We start from the raw sequence: 23,094 nt of genomic DNA, 5'->3' as shown, positions 1-23,094 counted from the left end.
AAAAAAAATAAATATCCCAATAAGTGTATATCAATTGGTTTGCTTGAAAATTAGAGGGTCTAAAATGAGAGTATATATACTGGATTTTTTTTTTAACTTATAGCAAGACTATGATAGTATGGCAGTCATTCTGACACTGGCTATCTGACACCGACATTACCAGTGACACTAATACAATGATCAGTGCTAGTAAAATATTTTGTCACTGTACTAATGACACTGGGTAGGAAGGGGATAAAATCTGGGGAAATCAAAGGGTTAACTGTGTGCCTAGTGGGTGTAATGTAACTGCCAGGGCCACTGTTAGAAATCATGGGCCCCCTACAGCCTACCTAATGGGGCTCCCAGCCCTGTCCCTGACCCCTCAGACCTGCCTAAAAAAATGCAGCTTTGTCTTCAAGGGGGACAGAATGGGCCCTGGTGCTTAGTGGGGGGAGATGGAGGTCCTTGTCCTTAGTGGGCAGAGATAAAAGGTCCTAGTACTTAGTGGGGTGGAGATGGGGGGTACTAATGCTTAGTGTTGGGGGGGGGGGAACCTGGTACTTAGTATTGTAGATGGGGAGTCCTGCTGCCTAGTGGGAGTAGATGAGGGTCTTGGTGCTAGTTTGGGAGATGGGGAGGGCTTGGTGCTTAGTGGGGGGAAATAGGGGACCTACTACTTATTAGGGGGGGAAATGGGAGTTTTGGTGCTTGGTGGGGGAGTTGTGTTGTTTATTGGGGGTTAATGGGAGTCCTGCTGTTTAGTGTGTGTGTGCCTTTTGGGGCGGGGGGTCCTGCTGCCTAGTGGAGAGAAATGGGGGCTCCTGGTGCTTAGTGGGGGAGATGGGGATTTTGGAGCTTAGGTGGGGGGGATGGTAGGGCCCTGCTGCTTAGTGGGGGTAATGGGGAGTCCTGCTGCTTAGTGGGGGGTAATGGGGAGTCCTGCTGCTTAGTGGGGGAAATGGGGAGTCCTTCTGCTTAGTGGGGGGAAATGGGGAGTCCTGCTGCTTAGTGGGGGGAAATGGGGAGTCCTGCTGCTTAGTGGGGGGAAATGGCGGGTCCTGTTGCTTAGTGGGGGGAAAAGGGAGGTCCTGCTGCTTAGTGGGGGGAAAAGGGAGGTCCTTCTGCTTAGTTGGGAGAAGTGTTGAGTCCTGGTGCTTAGTGGGGGGAGATGGGGGTTTTTGTGCTTAGTGGGGGATATGGGGGTCCTGCTGCATAGTGGGGAAGATGGGGAGGTCTTGGTGCTTAGTAGGGGGGAAGGGGGGTCTTGGTGCTTAGTAGGGGGGAAGGGGGGTCTTGGTGCTTAGTGAGAAGAGATGGTGGGGTCTTGGTGCTTATTGGGGAGAGATGGGGGGGAGGGGTCCTGCTGCTTAGTGGGGGGAAATGGGAGGGTCCTGCTGCTTAGTGGAGAGAAATGGGTGGATCCTGCTTAGTGGGGGTAGATGGGGGTTTTGGAGCTTAGTGTGGGAGATGGGAAGTCTTGATGCATATTTGGTTAAGGTGTGTGTGTGGGGGGGTCCTACTGCTTAGTGGGGGGAAATGGCGGGTCCTGCTGCTTAGTGGGGGTAAAGGGGGAGTCCTGTTTCTTTGTTGGGAGATATGGGGGGGTCCTGGTGCTTAGTGGGGGATATGGAGGTCCTGGTGCTTAGTGGGGATATCGGGGGTCCTGCTGCATGGCGGGGGAGATGGGGAGGTGCTTAATAGGGGGACACGGGTGGTCTTGCTACTTAGTGGGGAGAGATGGGGGGGATCCTGCTGCTCAGTGGGGGGAGAAGGGGGTCCTGGTGCTGGTTGGGGGCACTGTTAATCAGTGGGGGAGGGGGGAAACGGGTGCTCAGTACCTGGCTGCTTGATCCATCTGGAATCCTGTAGTAGAATCATCCCCCTCTCATGTTTCTTGTCTGCTGATTTTTCTCATGTGAAGTGAGGCTGGGGATGCCAGTGCAATGATAGCTCAGATGATCTCACAAAATTGCTGAAATCAAAAGAAAACCACCTCTGCTCATTTCTCTGCCAGGCTCTGACTGGTGACTCATCTAATGCAGAGGAAGCCAGTGGTGGAAGTGCCACTTTGTTGATACTTTTTGTTTACGTGGCTGTGCTCTCACTGCAGAGGCATCCCTGGGATCCCTGCAGGCATGCTGGCCACAGGAGAAGTGAGACCGCTGTCACTTCTCCTGTCATCGCCCCTCCCTTCCCGGTGCCTGGGGCCCTCTGGATGCAAAGATGGTCGTCCCCCGCCCCCCCCCCAAGGCTCAGAGAAAGAGTTACCACCTGTGGAGCCACTGTTTTATTAACCTCCCTTGCAGTCTGATTATGTCAATATTTCTGTGCTCAAAGCTGTACATTTTTTTTTGCATGGAAATATGTTGTTTTTTTATTGTAGGCCTGTAATTCTTAGGAATAACTCAGTGAAATCTGTCCGAACAAGAGTCTAGTAAACTTCCCGGGTATGATAAAATTTGAAACATGAAATCATGAATTATATAATCATAAAAAATAATAAATTTAATTCAATAATGTAATCAAACCAAAAACACTGAAATTTGAAATAGAGTGACAAGTTCGTGAGCTTAGTCTCAAAATCGTTTTCTGTGACTGATGACAAATTTCCCCACCAATCATCACTCAATTCTGCAAGTGGTTCTAATTTACTATCGCTGTTCTCTAGCTGGTCTAAAATCGCTTTTGACCTAAAGGGACGCTTTTTGGACGCCATGGACCTTTCTCAGTTTCCAGGCAGAAAGAACAGTAAAAATGCAGGCAGGGCACAGGACAAAGCACTAGGGACAAAATGTACGTGAAATGGTTTGATACAGTAATGTTATACTATGAGATTTTAGTGTATTTAGTGAATGTCACTTTTAAAATTTTTGAATTTCCCACCGGTCCCGTCCCCTGTATGTCCCAACATTCGCAGGGAACGGAAGATGGATGCCGGAGGTGATGGCCGAGGATGTTGCGGGGGGGGACATCGCGGGAGCGCAGGACAAGGTAAGTGCTGGAGGGAATCTCTGAGCAACGCAAGGGTAATCCCGAGTGTAGCTTGGGGTTATCGCTTTTGGTACTGAAAGTTAACCCTGAGCTACACTTGGGAATACCGCCAGGGGGATTAAGGGATGTGCCCTTAATTTTTAGTTTTGGCAGGGGGTTCCCCTCAAAATCCATACCAGACTTGTTTTTTAAATTATTTTTTTATTTGCAAGCAATTCTTTCTTTTACATTCAGCTGTCCGTGGGGAACCCCGCTGACAGCTGAAACATTACCACAGGGTTTTCTCTACTAAAATACCGCATGACTTGATAAAATAACTCATGCAGTATTTTAGTAGCGTTTTCTGATGAATTCAAACTTTTAAAAAAAAAAAAAAAAAAATGCTTTGCGGTATCCTACCGCATACTCTGATGCGGTAAGATACCGCTTAGTGAGTTGTGCCCAGTGAGCCAATCACCGGGCCCCCTACTGACCTCGGGCAATGCCCGAATGGTCAGTCCGCCCCTGGATGTGCCAGTCTGAGACAAAAGCCCAGCACATCCCAGCTGTCAGTAGAGAGATCTGTGTTGTTTACAACACAGATCTTTCTCGTGTCAATCGATCCAAAGATCAGCAGGCCTGGCCATGACTCATTAGCTGGGACCCGGTGATCAGCATGTAAGGGAGCCATTGAGACTGCAGCCAGGTGGGCGCACGCCCCTTACCAGGAAATGCGTTTGGTGCCAACAGCAAGAAAAGCTCCTCCCAGGAAGATCTGTTTTCACACCTGGAGGTTCTTTTTTTCCTAGTGAGGCATAGGCATCACAGTCCCAGAGATGTTGTACTTTGCATTCCGACAATCAGATCTAGACCAGAACGTAGCCAAAAGTGCCCTTAAAAACAGATCCCCTCCTTATCTGTTCTTTTTCAAAGGTCCCCAACTACAGTCTCCAAGATGTATCTTGTATCAATTCCCCCTTGCAGCACCCTGTGGATCTCAACTTTTGTTTTTTTCTCCCAAGAAACCACTCTTTGAGCCCATCAGGTATATGCCCCTAGAGTAGTGATTCTTAATCTTTTTTGAGTCAAGGACCCCTTTAAGAACCTGATGTAAGCTTTTCATTTCTATCATTGGGAATCCATTGATTGGGGGCTAGGGGAGGGCTGTATAGTGAATGTAAATTATATTTTTTATCTGACCCTTAAGGACCCCCTGAAACCCTTCCATCGATCCCAGGTTAAGAACCCCTGCCCTAGAGGATCTCTCATGCAAAGTAGCCTTTTTGGTCGCACTCATCCCTACCAGATGTGCTTCTGAATTGGCGGTTCTTTCCTGTAAAGAGCCCATCGTCCTACTTCACAATGATAAGGTTTTCTTACACTCAAAGCCATCCTTTATTTTTAAAGGTGGCCGCCGCATTCCACCTCAATGAGGATATTATCATCCAATTATTATTCCTTTCTCCTAAACATGCAAAGGAAATCTCTAATATTGCTTATACTAATGGCACAGACTATGTTCAAGCAATGTATAACTGTTGAGAGGTGGATATTTTTTTTTATTTTTTTTTTAAGTAAACCAGGAAGGATCCAATAAAATGTAAGGACAGCATGCAGAAAACTTAGACAAATATAATAAAAAAAAATCAATATAAAAATATAAACTTGGCCTACTCTAAAAGTTAGCTTCAGTGAGAAACTTGGCATTCATTATTATTCACAATTTTGTTCATGTCTGGGGAGTAATTGGTCAACAAGTCTGATGCGAATTCTGTCATGAAAGCAGAACTGGTATTGTAGGTTGACTTACCTGACTAGTTTCAGTCTGGACTGGCCCCAGTTTTGGGCCAACAGGCTGGGTTAAGTTCTGGCCAATGTAAGTAGTATGTAGTGCAGTGTACATGGATCAGTAGTATGTAATTGCAGAGTACAGAGATTAGTAGTATGTGGCGCAGTGTACAGGTATCAGTAACTTGTAGAGAAGTGTACTGGGGTCAGTATTTTTTTTTTTTTTTAGGACAGAGTACAAAAGGCAGCAGTTTATAGGGCAGATTATATGGAGTAGGCAGACCAGAGGACAGGGGATCTAGGACTGATATTTCCCTCATATGTAGTGCAGCGAACTGGCAGTGACACATTGGTTTTCTGGCGTGCTGGCCCTCCTTTTGTCCATTTCGTATGATGTCACTTACAAGTGCCTGGGATGAACAGGAGAGGAGGGCGGGAGGGGACCAGTGCAGTACACTTCAGGATGACGCTTCCCTAAATACTCTGCAGGTGGGGGAGAAGCACTTCTGACAGAGGCTCGGAAAGGCTGGTATGGTATCTACCCATCACTTGCCTGTGATCGATGAGTTGCCAACCCTTACATTTGAGTATACCTCAGATGGATAAATTCCCTCTTTGTCCTGTTTAATGGACCTCACAAGGGACACCCTGCTTCAAAGTTCACCATTGCGTGAGGGATACGAAATCTGATTGCAAGAGCTTACAGTCTAAAAGAGAAATCTCCTGTGCTTTTACATGCCTATTCTAACAGATCAGAGGGAAGTTTATGGGCATTTTGGCACCAAGCCTTTGTAGCCCAATTGTTTAAGGCTGCCACCTGGTCTTCAGTTAATACTTTTTCAAAGTTTTACTGGGTGTGATTCCGCTGATGCAGCTTTTGGCAGCAAAATTCTCAGTGGCTTCCTGATGTTGGGTCTTGTGACCTTGTTTTTGGGCCTTTTGGCACAGTTCTCTTTGCCTCCTTGTTGCCCACTGTTCATTGCTTGGGAAAGTCCTATGGTGTATGAATATTCTGCCTGTATCTTGTTCTCAGACCTTCTGTAAAACTAAAAAAATTTAGCAGTGTCACTAAACTTGACAATAACAAACTTAGTCTGAGTTGAGCTTCCAAAAGCTCTGATCATGATCATTTTAAAATGTTTCTTCAGGACTAATGGGGAATTTTTTGTTTGTTTTTGGGGATTGTTGAGCGAGATTAAGTATTTCTTGAATGCAATTTTGTATATATCTATCTAAGTGCTGCTTGTAAACAGTTGTAGATACTTTATTTAGCATCAGTTTTTATAACATGTGGTTGTTTGCTTCATGAGCCTCTAGCATCATGCAGTAGACTTTCAAAGCTTTCATGCTGTGTGGCATTTTATAATCTCAGTGAGGGAAAATGCATTTTCAACAAAATACTTGGGACCCATTCACACTAGCAGCGTGCATTATCATGCAACTAGTTTATGCTATGATGACATTTTTTTAAAACTTTACTTAACTGTCACAAAATGACATTTAAATAATTCTTATGCAGTATGTTTCAACATGCTGCTCTGCATAAAAATGCAACATGTCCTACTTTTTTTTTTTTTTTCAACACAGACCACTGCAGTTCAGTGGTGTGAACTAAATTCATAGGCATCAAGGCAAACTTCCCAGCACAGCCCAACACATATGGTCTGAACAGGCCCTCAATACCTGGCATTTCAAACTCAATTGCCACAGTAACTCCCTATGTTGTTGTTTTGTGAACCCCACTTGTCTCAATGCAATATATCATGACACTTTGAAAATTATTGTAAAGTCTACAATTTTTTGTCTTTTATAGGTGAGTACTCCTGTTGTAACTTCCACAACACAGGAAAAACCAAAGGACAGTGATCAGTTTGAGTGGGTTACTATTGAACAGTCTGGAGAGTTGGTTTATGAAGCTCCAGAAACTATTGCTTCAGAGCCTCCCCCAATCAAGTCAGCTGTGCAAACCATGTCCCCCATTCCTGCTCACTCCCTGGCTGCGTTTGGTCTTTTCCTTCGTCTTCCGGGGTATGCTGAGGTTCTGCTCAAGGAGAGGAAACATGCACAATGTCTACTCCGCCTGGTACTTGGAGTTACAGATGATGGAGAAGGAAGTGAGTATCATGTTAAGATCTCAGCACTCACTGTAATATATACATCCAAGAAGAGTTAAGATATAATACTTTTAACACAATTGTGATTTTTCTGTTTTCTAATCCCTGTGTACTAGGGTTTCTGTGTTTTTAAATTGACAAACCACTTTTTAGTGATCCACTTTAGTCTAATGTTGGTAAACGCAGAGGAAAAATCTGTTTAAAAAGTCTTAGTTGCTTTTTCTTTTGGTGTGCATTTTAGTATGTATATAGTGCCAATTTATGAATCGTTCTAGACCGCTAATTTAGCATAAGGCCTCATGCACACTAGGTGTTCTTACAGCTGCTGTTTTGGGCGTCAGACATTTTTTTCCTACAGCCTGTAAGCCCCCCAGCATATTAACCTATGTGTCCATGCGCACATAGGCTTTTATCAGCATATTTTGGCAGGGACGTTTTCAGGGGGAAAAAAAAAAAACAGAACTACCGCATTTGAAGAGTTTTTTTGCTGTAAAAATGCTCTAACGCTGCAAACATGACTATTCTTTATGAGCGTTTTTGAGCCTCAAGTCTTCGTGGGAGTATAGTTTTGCTAAAAACTGCAAAAAACACTAATGTAAAAGCGCTTCAGAACTTGAGTTTTTAATGCGGCATTCTACAGCCAATGCCACTGGTGTTTTTATAACATCCAGTGTGCTTGAGGTCTAAGTGTTAACACTTACCTGGGTTGTTTTTGTGGTTCTGTGCTTAATGAGCCAGCTTACAAACATGGCTTGTATGCTGTATGTAGCATTTCAGAATCTCAGGAATGAGAATTGCAGTTGCACAGAATAATTAACATGTGGTATGTTAAACTTCAACAGAACCAAATTCCAGGGATTGTCCATCAGAAGTTGAAAACAGCGTGGCCGTGTGGGACTCCACCCACACAGACACGTCACTCATTCACGGACTTCCATGAATGGATTAATGCAAGTCCTGCCACTCTTATCGACTGTGGGCTTGTAGTTTTCAATGAACTAACACGGCGCTGTAGAGCACCATGGTAGTTTATTGAGGTTTTCTGTCAGAATTCTGACAAGTCTGCAGGAGACCCACATGGCAAAAGTGATCTACTGATCACTGGTGCAATGCTTTCCAGGCTCCTTTGGACAAAAATAGATGCACATGTAATATAACTAAATTACCTCCAAGACCTCATAGAGTGCTAAAGTAGGGAAATGTTTCTTATGCAATATGCAGGGTAGAGTGTACACCCTTCTACTCATAACCAGTAAAGTATGATCAACACTCTCTCGAAGACTTTGTAACATCATGAGATTTTGTGTTTGATGTCCATTGCGATGCTTTAGCATCCCAAATCAGCACACCGCAGGTTAAAAATTAAACAGGACTAAGGTTATAATTTTATCTTTTTAGGACCATTATGTTAATTTAAAGGAAATATGTGTTTCACAAGGATGCACTCTTTAGTACAGGCATTTTAACTGATGCCTGCTTCCAGACATACTGTCTCCAGTAAAAGAGGGTCACTTATTCACCCCTGAAGAGTTCCTTATCCTGTTAATTGATATGTATTTCCTACTACAGTTCAAGATAGTGCTTTCAATGAAGTTCAGTAACTCATAACTACCACACTGCACATTACACAATTATGCTAAAAAAACTTAAGGAAACTGGTTGCGTGGATATACAATTCAGGAAATCACATTGTATGATTTTTAAAGAATTTGTCTTGCACTGCTGAACATAAGTATTTGAACACCTGAGAAAATCAGTGTTAATATTTTGGCCTTTGTTTGCAATTACAGAGGTCAAACGTTTCCTGTAGTTCTTGACCAGGTTTGCACACACTGCAACAGGGATTTTGGCCCACTCCTCCACACAGATCTCCTCTAGATCTGTCAGGTTTTGGGGCTGTCGCTGAGCAACACAGAGTTGAAGCTCCCTCCAAAGATGTTCTATTGGATTTAGGTCTGGAGACTGGCTAGGCCACTCCAGAACCTTGATATGCTTCTTACAGAGCCACTTCTTGGTTATCCTGGCTGTGTGCTTCGGGTCGTTGTCATGTTGGAAGACCCAGCCACAACCCATCTTCAATGTTCTGACTGAGGGAAGGAGGTTGTTGCTCAGAATCTCATAATAAATGGTCCCATTCATCCTCTCCTTTATACAGTGCAGTCGTCCTGTCCCCTTTGCAGAAAAGCACCCCCAAAGCATGATGTTACCACCCCCATGCTTCACAGTAGGGATGGTGTTCTTGGGATGCAACTCATCCTTCTTTTTCCTCCAAACACGACGAGTGAGGTTTAGACCAAAAAGTTCTACTTTGGTCTCATCTGAACACATGACTTTCTCCCATGTCTCCTCTGGATCATCCAGATGGTCATTGGCAAACTTCAGACGGGCCTGGACTTGCGATAACATGAGCAGGGGAACCTTCTGTGCAATGCATGATTTGAAACCATGACGGCGTAGTGTTCTACCGACAGTGACCTTTGAAACTGTGGTCCCAGCTCTCTTCGTGTCATTGACCAGCTCCTCCCTTGTAGTTCTGGGCTGATTCCTCACCTTTCTTATCAGTGATACCCCATGAGGTGAGATTTTGCATGGAGCCCCAGTCCGAGGGAGACCAACAGTCGTCTTTAGCCTCTTCCATTTTCTAACAATTGCTCCAACAGTTGATCTATTTTCACCAAGCTGCTTGGCAATTGCCCCATAGTCCTTTCCAGCCTTGTGGAGGACCACAACTTTGTCTCTGGTGTCTTGACAGCTCTTTGATCTTGCCCATGGTAGTAGTTGGCGTCTGACTGACTGTGGGGTGGACAGGTGTCTTTAAAGAGCTCAGACGAGTTAGATGAGTGGAGTAGAGGTGGACTTTTTAAAGACACAGTAACAGGTCTTTGAGAGCCAGAATTCTTCCTGTTTCTTAGGTTTTCAAATACTTATGTTCAGCAGTGCAAGACAAATTCTTTAAAAATCATACAATGTGATTTCCTAAATTTTTTTTTAAAAATCTGTCTCTCAGAGTGGGAATGCGCCTACAATGTGAATTTCAGACCCCTTCGTGATTTCTAAGTGGGAGAACTTGCAAAATCGCAGGGTGTTCAAATACTTCTGTTCCTCACTGTATATAACAAAAGTATAAATATGCATTTGGACTATGTATCAGATCCAGACACGAGTGTCATGATCACTAAGCATTGTAAAATATTTTCATCACATTTGGCATATTTGTATATTGTAGATCGTGTTGCCAAGTCTGAACATGCTTATGGCAATTAGCTTCACATGCAACAAACCTCGCACAATGCATTTGAATGGGAGGGAGGGAAGGAGGCATCTGTTAGAACCCAAAGAATATAAAGTCTGCTTTCCGTATTTCAGTGATTGTCCATATTTGTGGGAACCAATTGCAGACTTAAGGCAGGGATTGACAAATTTGCTTTGAATCTAGGAGCCAGCTAAAAAATTTAGGAGGCAGGTTTTTTTTTTTTTTTTTTTGGCGTATCGTAGGTTGTCAGCATCTGCAAATTCACACTATGCCAGTTGCCACGCGACAGTCATGGCAAAACCGTACCACATTTTAGGTGCCATTAAAAATAATGGCACATGAACCTGCATTTTGAGATCACAGCGATTCTGCTGCAATCCCAAAACGCCCAGGTAAATTTAGCTGCCCTGGTTTACACACATACGATTCTGGATTCATTTTGAAACTCAAGATTTGCATGGCAGGCTAGATATTTTGTGTTTCTAATGAGTTGGTACACACAGCTGCAATCTACACGCATTGTGTTTTGAGTGCCATTATGAAAAGGGTGTAACGGTGCATTCCAGACTTGCAAATGATAAAAGTAGAGTGGCATGCAGGAATAACTGTTCACATAGAATTGCTATTGACAGGAGTTTTCAGATTGAAGTCTATGGGAGGCATTTTTGCATTGATATCCATGGGAGGCAGTGTGTGAACCGAGGCCCCAGAATGCAATTTCTAGTTGCCTTGGCTACCTGGCACCTGGGAGTTGTCGAGCTTAGACTTAAGTTTTGTTCCAGATTTGTTTTTCTGGCCCCTAGAGTAGAGGAGTACTTTTTAATTATTTGGTATGTTTAGAGTGGTAATAAACACAAAAAAAGTCAAAAACAACAATCCTCAAATGTGTTGTTTGTATATTTCTGTTTTTATAGGCTTTTTTTTTTTCACTTTCCTTATTACTTGGTGATCTGGCCAATAGCACACTTCCTGTCTTAGGTTGTCTCCACTCCACTGGAGAAGCAACAGAGGCGCCTTAGCAGATTTACTGGCCAGATCAACAGGTGACCATAATGGTAAAAGAGGAAACTAATGCAGCCCCTATCGCAAATAATTATTAGGCTGCTTTATATTACATTGTCACTTTTGTGTTTATTACAGCTTTAACCATTTTGTGGTAAACCACTATTTTGCTTGTGCATATCTCTTTTGTAAATTTTGTATACATGCACAATCCCCCTTATTTGAGATAATATACTGTAAAACAAATAAGTAAGCCTTTTGATTGTTCTAAAGTGCTCCCAAATTTTTATATGCTTCAATTTAAGGGACTGGCTTAGCTAACCATTCAACTTCTTTAGAAAGCAGCATGTGTATTGACAAAAAAATTTGTATTGCTAGCCTTTTAAGTTCTAGATAGCAGAATTTTCTTCTACGATTTAAATCTCAACATTCAAGTTGCTTTATCACAGCTTCAAACCAGCTTTTTTTCTAATCAATTAAGTGGCACAGGATTGTAAAATAGTTATGCTTCTGCCTTCAGGAGGGTTGGACACTGCCACAATGAAAATATAAGCCAGCCTATGCATAACTGTGCTCTCAACCATTATGCCTCAGTATTTTGCTAGTGTTCAAGGAGACTGGATGCCTTTTCCTCAGCACTGCTGTGGAAAACACAGATTATTTTTTTTTTTGCTATAATTTTCTCTCTTCTGTCAATATATCTATAAAATCACAGATATTTATTTGGCAACTTCTGTTTAAACAAGCTGTGTGCACTTGTCTCTTCACAACAACTCTGCGGTTCGCCTAATCATCTTCAACATTTTGGAGGATGCACCCATACCCCACTGAACAAAAGATCACATGATTAGCCTAGAATGGGACCTTGCAGTACTGGGCTCAGCCTGGGGTACTTTCCAGATCCTGATGTATTGTACTAGCCACAGTGATCTCTGGGTCCTGAGTTGTGGCACTGCCTCAACTGTCAAAACCAAGGTGTTATCCTGCACTATGTCCTGCTGCACATGCTTTGTCCTCTCACTAAACCGCAGCACAACTCATTTGGTTTTACTGCCTCAACTGTGACCCAGCCTCTGAAAGCTCTTTGTGAGTAAAACTCTGGTCGGAGGACAGATAAAACCATATGAGTCATCTTCGGGCACTGAGCTCTGTATTGTGGCATTTTCAAGACTTTCGGTTCTGTGTCCGTTCACCACAGAGCATGGTCTCCAGATCGAAATCCAAATCAAGACCGTTGTTGTGGCTCAGTCTGATTATTTTCAATTTGAATCCGCTCTACAGGCTGGAACATGTACCCGTCAGGCAGGTACATGAAACTGCCAGGGCCCAGCAATGAGGTTTTGCGTTTCCATACTGGACACTCCTTACTCATTGTGCTCCCTCCACGTCCACTGCACCTGTGATGCTGAGAGACACTTGGTCAAGGAATTTTTTGCTGTGGACTAGACCCCATCCTCGTCTGCCTAACTGTTGATTGACAGCATATGGCAGTGGACAGATCCATAACCCCTGTACAATTTTGTAGCAACGTTCGAATCTGCCCACTACCATCCACAGTCAATCAAAAGTAAGGCGGACTTGATAGGAAACTAGCCTTAGTTCCCCATCAGGCTCTGCCAACCCAGTAACAAGTCTCTTCCCAACTATGGACATTGCTAAATTTGAGTGATGGCATTGCCAGTATCCCCAGGCCCTTTGTTTACATTTGGCATTTCAGCTGAACGGGACAAGGGATTGAGCCCTGTGTGGGAAGCTTTCACATACATGACAGTTTACCAGCACAGACATGCCCCACTCTGACACCTGGCATCCTTGTGTATGTTAGCTCAAAGAATCTGTTGCTGCCATGGCAACAGGTTCTCAAAGTGGCAGTAGTTAGAACCTGAATTTGATGCATGCGTTGGTAGTGTAAACTAAACTGGTGCAAATGCTTACCTGAATTAGGTACATGCATTTGTAATGGAAACAATTTCCAGAAAAGTGATATTTATACTTTATTGAATTCCCCAATCTCTTCCTATGTAGAACTTTGGAATTCTTTCCTGCTTTCCATGGAACTAGGGTTTTGAGGGTTATTATGGTGTGTGACCTTCTCTTAGCACTCTTATCATAGTGCTATCGGCACATCATACTGTGGCTACAGAGCTGCTTTAGAGCCGCGGCGCAATTCAGTGTGTCCCAGTCTCTTCACATCCATCCATTTAGCACTTAGGCATTAATTTCAGTGGCCAAAATAAATTATTCTAGCCACTAAAATGAATTAACGCCTAAACGTGCCTATGCGCATTTACAAGTGTCAACCGGTTTTGTTTTTTTTGCCAACATGCTGCTGCTAGGAGGAAAGGCATCAAGGTGAGATGGTCAAACATCCAGTGTGCATGATGCTTGAAAGCTACTTCCTGTAAGAGCTATCATCAGGCATATCCTTCAGTTATTTCATTTAGTGTGAGTCTCTGGGCTTCCACCCTAAAAGTATTTTTGTGGGGTGAGTCCCCTCCTTCCTGTAGCTGGGTTTTGACCAGCATTTTGCTAACAGCACTATCAAGAGCTGTTTTCTTCTCCTCTGTACTCTCACCCACTAGGTGGTTTCCCTTGTAGCTATCACCTCTGTGAGGTGAAACTGTGAACCAGTGGCCTTATCCTGAAAGGAACCTTTCCTGGTTTTGCATAGGGACAAGGTAGTATGGAGGTCTGGGACTTCCTTCTTTGCCTAATGTGATTTCAGCAGTTCACAACAAACCAGGGCATTTTTCTGTCCCTGTGTGCTCCAGTTCACCAAAAAGAATTTAGATGAATGTGTTTTTAGGCTGTGGGATTCTTTCTCTCAGCTACTTTTTTTTTTCTCCCAGATAGTCAGATTCCCCCTTTTTGATTCCAGGTAGTCTGTGTGAGGGTGCATCGGACTTGTTCCATTGTGTTTATGTGGTTTAGACAGACTATCATCTAGACCTATGGTCTCAAGGACTGGGTTCCATTCATTCTTGTTAAGGTGCACTCTACTAGATCTGCAAATGCCTTACTGGACTTTACAAGTGGTTTCCTAACTTTGCAAGGCTGCCACCTTGTCTTTCCGCACATTCTCAAAGTTCTACCAAGTGGATGCTTCTGCCCTCCTGATGCAGCTTTTTGAGCTGCAGGTGGTTCTTAGTTCTGATGTTCCTTCTTTGGCCTGTTAGCATTTGTTTGCTGTGTTGTCCACCCTTCTGACTGCTTTTAAACTCCTCAAAGGTTAAAGACTTCTGTCTCACTCCATGGACAAGAAAAAACGGATTTTATGGTGAATCCAAAAATTCTATTCTTGGAGTCCATTGCGTAATAAAGGTCACGCAACTCTGTTTATAATCAAGCTCTCTGTACTGCATTCTTGCAAAACTGAGGCATTCTAGTAATGGGAGGAGGTCTTCTTGGCTGGCCCCAAATTGATTTGGGTTCTATCCTCCTTTTGCTGGCAGTATATCCTGAAGTTTAACCGTTTACCTACAGGGCACTTATACCCCCTTCCTGCCCAGGCCAATTTCCAGGTCTGAGCGCCGTCACACTTTGAATGATAATTGTGCGGTCATGCAACACTGTACCCATGTGAAATTTTTATCATTTTTTTGTGACAGACAGAGCTTTATTTTTGTGGTATTTAATCACTTCTGGGTTTTTTATTTTTTCTTAAACCAAAAACCACAAAAAATTTTGAAAAAAAAAAACGTTTTTTGTTATAAAATTTTGTAAATAAGTGATTTTTCTCCTTCACTGATGTGCGCTAATGAGGCTGCAGTGATGGGCACTGATAGGCTGCACTGATGGACACTGATAGGTGGCACTGAGGCACTGGTAGGTGGCATTGATGGGCATTGGCAGGCATCACTGATGGGCACTGATAGGTGGCTCTGATTGGCAGCACTGATAGGCATTGATAGGTGGCACTGATGGGTGACACTGAAAGGCAGCTCAGATTGGCATTGATGTGCACTGGCACGTGGCACTGTTCAGCACTGTCAGCTGGCACTGATGGACACTGACAGGTGGCACTTCTGGGGCCACACTGATCATCAGGGCACATTGATCATCATTGCTCTGATGATCTGTGCACATGTCCCCTCCGATGAATGCCAATTACCAGCTCTCCTCTCGAGCTGTCAGCGTGACAGCTCATGAGGAGAGAAATGCCAATAACCGGCATTTCCCTGTTTACATGTGATCAGCTGTGATTGGACACAGCTGATCACATGACCGAGCCGACATCTTCGGCTCTTTCCGTGGATCGGTGATCCGCTGTGTCCCAGGGACACAGCGCACCACCGATCGCTGCGCTGAGAATGGGAGGACATCATATGACGTCCTCCCAGAACGAGAGAACCACCTTGCGTCCGTCATTGGACTATATGGCGGGTGGGAGCTGGTTACAGACGCGTGTCCCTTAGTGGACTCCAAGGAAAGGATTCTATAGGGAGTGCAACATCTTTTTTTATTTACTGTAGAAAATATTTATTCTGTGCACTAATAATTTTCTGTGTTCCTTCTCATTAGGTCACATCTTACAGTCCCCGTCTGCAAATGTTCTACCAACTCTTCCATTCCATGTCCTACGCACTTTATTCAGCTCTATGCCACTCACTACAGATGATGGTGTGCTCCTGCGACGCATGGCACTTGAAATTGGGGCGTTGCATCTCATTCTTGCATGTTTATCTGCCTTAAGTCACCATGCACCCCGGATTCCCAACTCAAGCTCTAATCAGACAGAGGTATGTGTGATAGTGGAAAACAATATTTTGTTAAGTCAAATGAAAAAGCTTTGTTTTGACCTTCACCATTTAGTTGTTACAGGCCCTCTGTAGCAAAACAAAGTTATTGTATTTTGGCATCTGTATGCCATTAATACCTGATATGAAAGTGTTCAGTAGATGAATTCCTTCTGGTTTTTTTTTTAATCAGACCTTTATAGTTTTCTCCAACTTCTGATGTATGCCAAACTTTTACGTTTACATTATTACATGCGTTTACATTATTACATGCGTGTATGTGGGGCAGCCTCAATTTTTTTTTGAGTGGGGGATGGTTTCTGCTTGGGTGCAACTTTTGTTTTTTTGCAATATAATTATTTTTTTTTTCTTTAACCTAATTTTTTTTTTTCATCACAGGGACAGAGTCCCCATATGTGATTTTTAGGTCACAGGTTCTCTTTGAGACATGAAGGGTCCCTGCATTTCTCCTCTGGGCTCCACTGAATGTATTGCAATGCAGGTCGTGACGGGTGACCTGGAAGTGATGACATACATGTCGCTTTCCGGGTCACAGCAAGAAGTGGCGGAGAGTGGATATGCGTCCGCTCTCCTCTGTCCCTGGCACCCGTCATGTCTGCCTTTCAGTTTTATACACAATCCCAGTGGCTGCTGCCACCGGATTGTGTGTAAATCCCCCCATTGTCAGGTCTGTGCTGTGTACGGACCTGGCAGCGAAAGGGATAAAGGCGTGATCATTTCTAGACCAAAGGAACAGAGATTGACCCCTAAAATTATAAATGTGTTGTAACTTATATTAATAGTTTGTAAATCTCACCCAGCAACACTGCTTCAATATACTGCTCTTCTCCTGAAAGTGAAATTGACTGTGACCTAGGCAGAACATTTTGTATTCAGCCTTCTCACTCAAGATGCTTATGTTTTGTCGCAGCAAAACAGGTTGTACACAGTTTATTCAAACTCGGCTCACATATGCCTTTTTTGGCAGACAATACCAGTTTAAAAGGTAGTTCTGTCAATGAAAGCAAAATCGACAGGGGCAGCTGCAGCCAAACTGCAGAATGTTTGTTTTTTTGTTTTGTTTTTCTGGCAATGTATAATTTATCATTATCATTTGTATTATAATTTTTAGTGTTTGTTAGCAAACTCTAAATACATCGGAACTATCGTTTATATTCAGCTTTATACTGCATAAAGCAGCCGTGCAGGAGTCAAAAAATATGTCTGAGTGTTATTGTTTAACACGTTACAAAGTTATATCCCACAGCTCTTATTTTCTTTATATTTTATTGTATATATTCCCAGAAAAGTGCTATTTAATCATTTAGGGATGAAGGTCCAACAAATCTTAATGTCTAAAACCAGTTTGGAAACTTTAGCATTTGTTTGTAAAACTGTACATACCTTTGCAATGATTTATTGTATCCAAGGAAATTACACCAGGAATTTTTAGGACAAACTGGGCCTTCATTTGTTGGTAAATATTATTATTATACAGGATTTATATAGCGCCAACAGTTTGCTCAGCGCTTTACAATATAAAGGGAGACAATACAGCAACAATACAGTTCAATACAAGAGGGATAGGAGGGCCCTGCTCCTTGGAGCTTACAATCTAGGAGATATTATTGGATATCTTCTGATTTTAGTATCAGGAAAACTGGTCCAAAATAGTGAAAGTGTTTATGTTAATCAACCAGAATACGACACAGGAAACTTTTTAATGACCCAAAGGTTACATACTTGTACCTTCAGGTGATTGGACACCCCAGTAAGAAAGTCTCTGTCCTAGTGAATCACCACTCCAACTTTAGCAGTGGGGAAATCTTTCTTTCCACAGAAGTAGTAAGTCCTTACAACTGACGCAAGTCTGTCAGGCTGGGAGGAGTCTTCCAATCCTTGACAGTTTAAGGGACATGGTCAAGAGAAGAGACTAAACTTCCGAGCTGCCCTCCAGCAGAGGAGCCATTTTCTAAAGGATCACCCAAATCAGGTGCAGTCGGTGTCATATATCAACCACCAAGGGGGCGCCAGGAGCCTGGTTGCCTTGAGGGGGTCCAACCAGATTCTATCAGGGCCAAAAATTCTCTTCCCAGCAATTTTCTGTGGCCCACATCCAAGAAGTGAACAACTGGCAGATGGATTACTTCAGCTGCCATAACTTTAACTAAGGAAAATGGTGTTTTCATACAAATGTTTTCAATCTGTTCTGCCAAAAATTGAAGGCTCAGGATGTGGACATCCTAGCTTCCGGATACAACAAACTGCCTCTATCTGTATCGATAACCAGGGATCCTCTAGCTCTGGCATCAGATTTTCTCAGTATCCCCTGGTCCAGGTTTAGACTAATTTATTATGCCTTCCATCCACAAATCATTGAGCGTTGAATGCTCCTCAAAGTACAGGATGACGACGTTTCCTCTAGCATCAAATTGGTCCACAAGAACTTGGTACACAGACATATTCAGACTTTTTGCAGACAACCCCTGACCTCCTTTCAAAAGGCCACATCTGTTATATCAAGCACCTCTATTTCACCCTGCAAAGTCTCTGGCTTTAATGGCGTAGCATGGTGTCAAAGTATAGAGGGGCTTCTGTTTCTGTGATTTCTACCATGCTGAAAGCAAAATCAACTGGTGTAAATGCAGTCCTTTCATACCCAGAGATTACTGTGGGCCTCATGATCTGCCCTTCCTGCAAACAGGTCTGCTGGTTTCGTAAAAACCTTTATTCAAGGTATTTCTGGTGTCAGGTCCCCTTTACAGCACCCCATGCTTAAATGGGACCTTTAACAGAGTAGTACAGCCAAAGCTCATTTGGCTGTACTTCTTCTATGGATCACTGGAGTGGAGTTCATTCTGCTCTCTTGTGACCTGTTTTCAGCCGACAGCGGGTTAAAGTCTGCTGTCAGCTGATATCACTCAGCCAGTCTAGACTGGGGAAATATCACAACCATATGGTTGGGATCCACCCAGGAGCCTGGACCAGCACCTGGCTCATCCTCTCTGCAATCCACTGAGACCCCCGAGCCATGCGCTCCCACCCCCTCCGCAAGCAGGGGGTGGAGCAGGCAGTGGTGACTGACAGTCATGACGCTCTGCTGATTGGTGTCTGATCACTCAATTCTCAGCCTTAGAGCCGGCTGGTGACAGATGCAGCATTGGATTGATGGTGCTTCCACTTTTTTTTTTTCTTTTTTTTTTTTTATATTATTTTCTCATAATTCTCTCTTATTTTGGTTTTACTTTGCCTTGCAGAAACCACCCTTTGAGCCCTTAAGGGATATTCCCTTAGAGATTCTTGTCAGCAAAGTAGCCTTTTTGGTGACTTTCAGCCATGTCTCCAAACTGGTAGTAGAGTATTGTATTTATCAAAATTGGAGCAACCAGAAACTGGGGTAGTCCTGCATGGCAACCAATCAGCTTGGTTGCAATGCACAGCTGCTCTAATTTTGATAAATTCCCCCCAAAGTATCTTTTTTTCTTTCAGAAAGAGAAAAAGTACAAGGGTGGGTTGCATAGTTATTTATTATTGTGACAGCCACTTGCAGGCTATCACAGCAATTATGTGATCGAGATCTCATCCTCCGGCTCCTAATCAATAATACGAGACCCAGTGCTGTTGGTGACGGCTCCATCCCTGTGCTGGGGAATACACTATACCACCATTAGTCTGCACCAGTGTCTAATAGCAGTATTCACCAGCACCAGTGTCCTAATCACCAGCCGTACCAGTAATCTAATACCTATGTCAGCCAGAGCTAGTGTCCTGCTTGCCAGCCAGTACCAGAGTCACCAGCATCAGTGTATTGATTGCAAACCAGTACGTTGTTCAAATACCATGTCCTGATTTTTAGCTAGTACCCGTATTCTAAAAACAGGATCAGCCAGTGCATTGATCCCCAGTCAGCACTAGTACAGTATACTAGCACCAGTGCAAAGCAACAGTACCGTGGTCTCCAGCCTGTACATGTACAGTGTTTACCAGTGTTAGACAGCACCACTGTCTTGATCACTTGCTAGTAACAGTGTCAGCCAGCTACAATACCCTGATTGGCAGCCAATGCCAGTGTTCTAATACAATGTCAGTCAGTGCCCTGATTGCCAGTCAGCACCAGCACAGCATTCTAGAATCCATTGCAGTTCTCTAGCTTCAGCACAAGCCAGACAGAGTGCCCTGATTGCCACTGTTCTAATACCAGTTTCATCCAGTCCCCTGATCACCAGCCAGCATCAATACAGTGTTTTAGAATCCAGTAAAGTCCTTTTAGTACAAGTACAAGCCAGCAACAGTGCCCTATAGCCAGTACAGTATTCTAATACTAGTGCCACCAGCACCAATGTCTTGCTCACAAGTCCGTACCGGTACAGTGCTCTAATGCCATTAGCCAGGGCCCCAGTATAGAATTCCAGTACCAATACAAGCCAGCAACCGTGCACTAATGGCTATCCAGTAGCGTGTCCTAATTCAAAAGTCAGCCAGCAACAGCATCCTGATTGCCATCCAGCACTAGTACTGGTGTCACAGCTGCACCAGTACCAGTGTTCTAAAATCAGTGACAGCTAGCTACAATGTCCTGATTGCCAGCTACACCAGTACCATTGTTCTAAAACCAATGTAATCCAGTGCCCTGATCACCAGCCAGCACCAGTGCAAGCCAGCAACAGAGTCCTTAACACTGGCCAGCACTAGTACAGTGTCCTAATACCAGTTTCAGCCAGCTCCAGTGTCCTTATTGCCTGCCAGTACAGTGTTCTTTTATTAGTATCAACCAGTGCCTGTATTCTGATTGCCAACCAGTACAGTGTTCTAGTATTAGTGCCCTAATTGCCAACCAGTACTAGCAGCATATTAGTCGCAAGCCAATATCTGTGTTGGCCAATGGCCTTATTGCCAGCCAGCATCAGTGTCATCTAGTGTCTTAATCATAAGACAGTACTAGGATCAGCCAGTGTCTTGATTGCCAGCCCAGCACCAATGTTCTAATACTAGCATCAGCCAGTACCCTGATCACCAGCTTATAGCACCAGTACATTACTCTGATCATCAGCCAGAATGAGTGTCCTGATCATTAGCCAGCACTAGTAATCGTGTCAGCCAGTACCAGTGTCTTGATTACAAGCCAGTACTAGTATAGTGTTAAAATGCCAGTGTTGTGATTGACAGCCAGTACCATTACCAATCTCAGCAGTTACCAGCATCAGCCACAACCATTGTCCTGAAAGCCAGCCAGTGCCATCAGGTACCAGTACAGCCACAGCTGACTAGGTTACGTGTATTTGTGAATACACCCCAATCCTTGTAGGAGTACTTGCATATATCCAGCTAGATCTGAGAGTTCCTACACAAGAGTTCCATCCATTCCATTTTAGGGCCTCTGAAAATGTGATAGGTTGTCAGGAAATCAAATGCATAATCTACTCCTCTTGAAAACCTGAATGTGCTCCTTGGATTTTGGGCCCCTCTGTGGGGCTAGTCTGCGGAAAAAGTCTCACATCCATGGTATCCCCATACTCTGAAGTATACAAATGTGTTTTGGAATGTAATTCTATTTATGTCCATGTTTTGTGTAAGAAATATCTTATGAAAATGACAGGTTTGTATTAAAAAACAAAATCTATATACCATATTTTCCGACGTATAAGGCGACTGGGTGTATAAGACGACCCCCTAATTTTCCAGTTAAAACATAGGTTTTGGGCTATACTCGCCGTATAAGACTACCCCACTTCCGAGGCAACACCATTTAAAAACATCAGATTTTTTAATTGAAATGGTTATGACTTACCGGTACTTAAAATCCTTCAAAATCCTCATGTTCATCCTCTGACATCATAGGTTCATGAATGACATCTTGTGATACATTTGTAAGACAGTCATCATATGAATCAAATTCCAAATCAGATGGTTACCGCTGGATGTGCGGTAATACGGTAGCTTCGGCTACATACAGTATACAGTATATATACAGCCCGCTGGATATGCAGTAATGTACATACAGTATACCGCGCTGAGCCAAGCTGGCGCAAAACAAATTTCCCTATGACAGATTAATCTGTCAGCCCACTGGATGTGTGGTAAATACAGTATACTGAGTATATACCACTGTGGTATATACAGTATACTGAGCCAAGCTGTTTCAAAACGTACCAGTACGTCCCTACTGTAATCAGCCCGCTGGATGTGTGTATTTACAGTAGCTGAGGCTACATACAGTATACACTGGGCCAATCACGGCAAGTGATGTATTCTACTAATGAATACAAAGCCTACTCGGATTGGCTGAGGTTGTGACATCATCAGCCCACCTCTCTGACTCAGCTTACTCATACGTTTTGAAACCTCTTGGCTCAGCGCAGTATACTGTATATACCACACATCCAGCAGGCTGACAGATTAATCTGTCATAGGGACATTTGTTTTGAGTCAGCTTGGCTCAGCACAGTATACTGTATGTACAGTATTACCACACGTCCAGCCAGCTTGACCCAAACAAACTCAAGGTTCACATTTTATACCCCGCGTATAAGACGACCCCCAATTTTTGGGGTATATTTTTAAGTATAAAAAGTAGTCTTATATGCCAGAAAATACTGTATTTACTTTTCCATGAAAAATATTAGATCTGCAAAATATCATCTCACCACTTGCTCAATACTTCAGCGCCCTACTTTCCAAAAAGGGGTAATTTTGGGGGCTCATCAGTACTTGGGGCTGTGGAAGGGATTGGGCGGCAGCACAGCCGCTCAGCAGCTTCCACCTGAGAGGCAGGAGACCAGACAGGAGGGGGGGACCTGGCGGTGAAGAGGGATAAATACCGCCAAATTAATGCCTGTCTCAAAATGATATAAAATCCACTTGGGTACAGTGTTCAATGAGTAATTGTCGTTCAAAGCATCACAGTGCTGGAAATAGAAAAATGACCTGGTAAAAAAAATGCTGGTACTGAGGTAATTAATGAACATGAACTATGTAAAGGAGTTTTTGTGCAATTAAACCACTATATCAGAATGTTACCCAGAGTAGGTTCCATACTTGTCTGAACTGAAAGAGCTGTATTAAAATTTATTCCAGAATGCTTCCTTCTTTACAAGATAAAAATAATATCCCAGAGCAACTAGTCCTTATCTAGCTATATGTTAACATATTTCTGCATTGCATTATAGAATAAACACAGCAGGAACCACGTTCAGCTGTGTACCCAAAATAGTAATATTTCAGTAGTGGGTCTTCAGACATATCAAGCCTA

The 23,094-nt window shown here is 43.4% G+C and overlaps 1 protein-coding gene across 6 annotated transcripts in view; it reads left to right on the top strand.

Moving 5' to 3' along the window:
* Positions 1–23,094, top strand: part of BIRC6 (baculoviral IAP repeat containing 6) — a 407,575-nt gene that overhangs the window by 287,028 nt on the left and 97,453 nt on the right. For all 6 annotated transcript variants that reach the window (XM_089690190.1, XM_089690188.1, XM_089690192.1 and 3 more), the window contains exons 62-63: positions 6,554–6,854; positions 15,631–15,848. In XM_089690190.1, coding sequence (XP_089546316.1) covers positions 6,554–6,854; positions 15,631–15,848 — 519 coding nt within the window. The remainder of the gene's footprint in view (positions 1–6,553; positions 6,855–15,630; positions 15,849–23,094) is intronic.

The sequence above is a fragment of the Staurois parvus genome, unplaced genomic scaffold, assembly GCF_062004578.1.
Source record: "Staurois parvus isolate SC_StPar_1 unplaced genomic scaffold, SC_StPar_1.0 ptg000520l, whole genome shotgun sequence".
Lineage (NCBI taxonomy): Eukaryota > Metazoa > Chordata > Amphibia > Anura > Ranidae > Staurois > Staurois parvus.
Note: the sequence above shows the minus strand (reverse complement) of the source record. Positions and strands in the feature narration are given on the sequence as shown.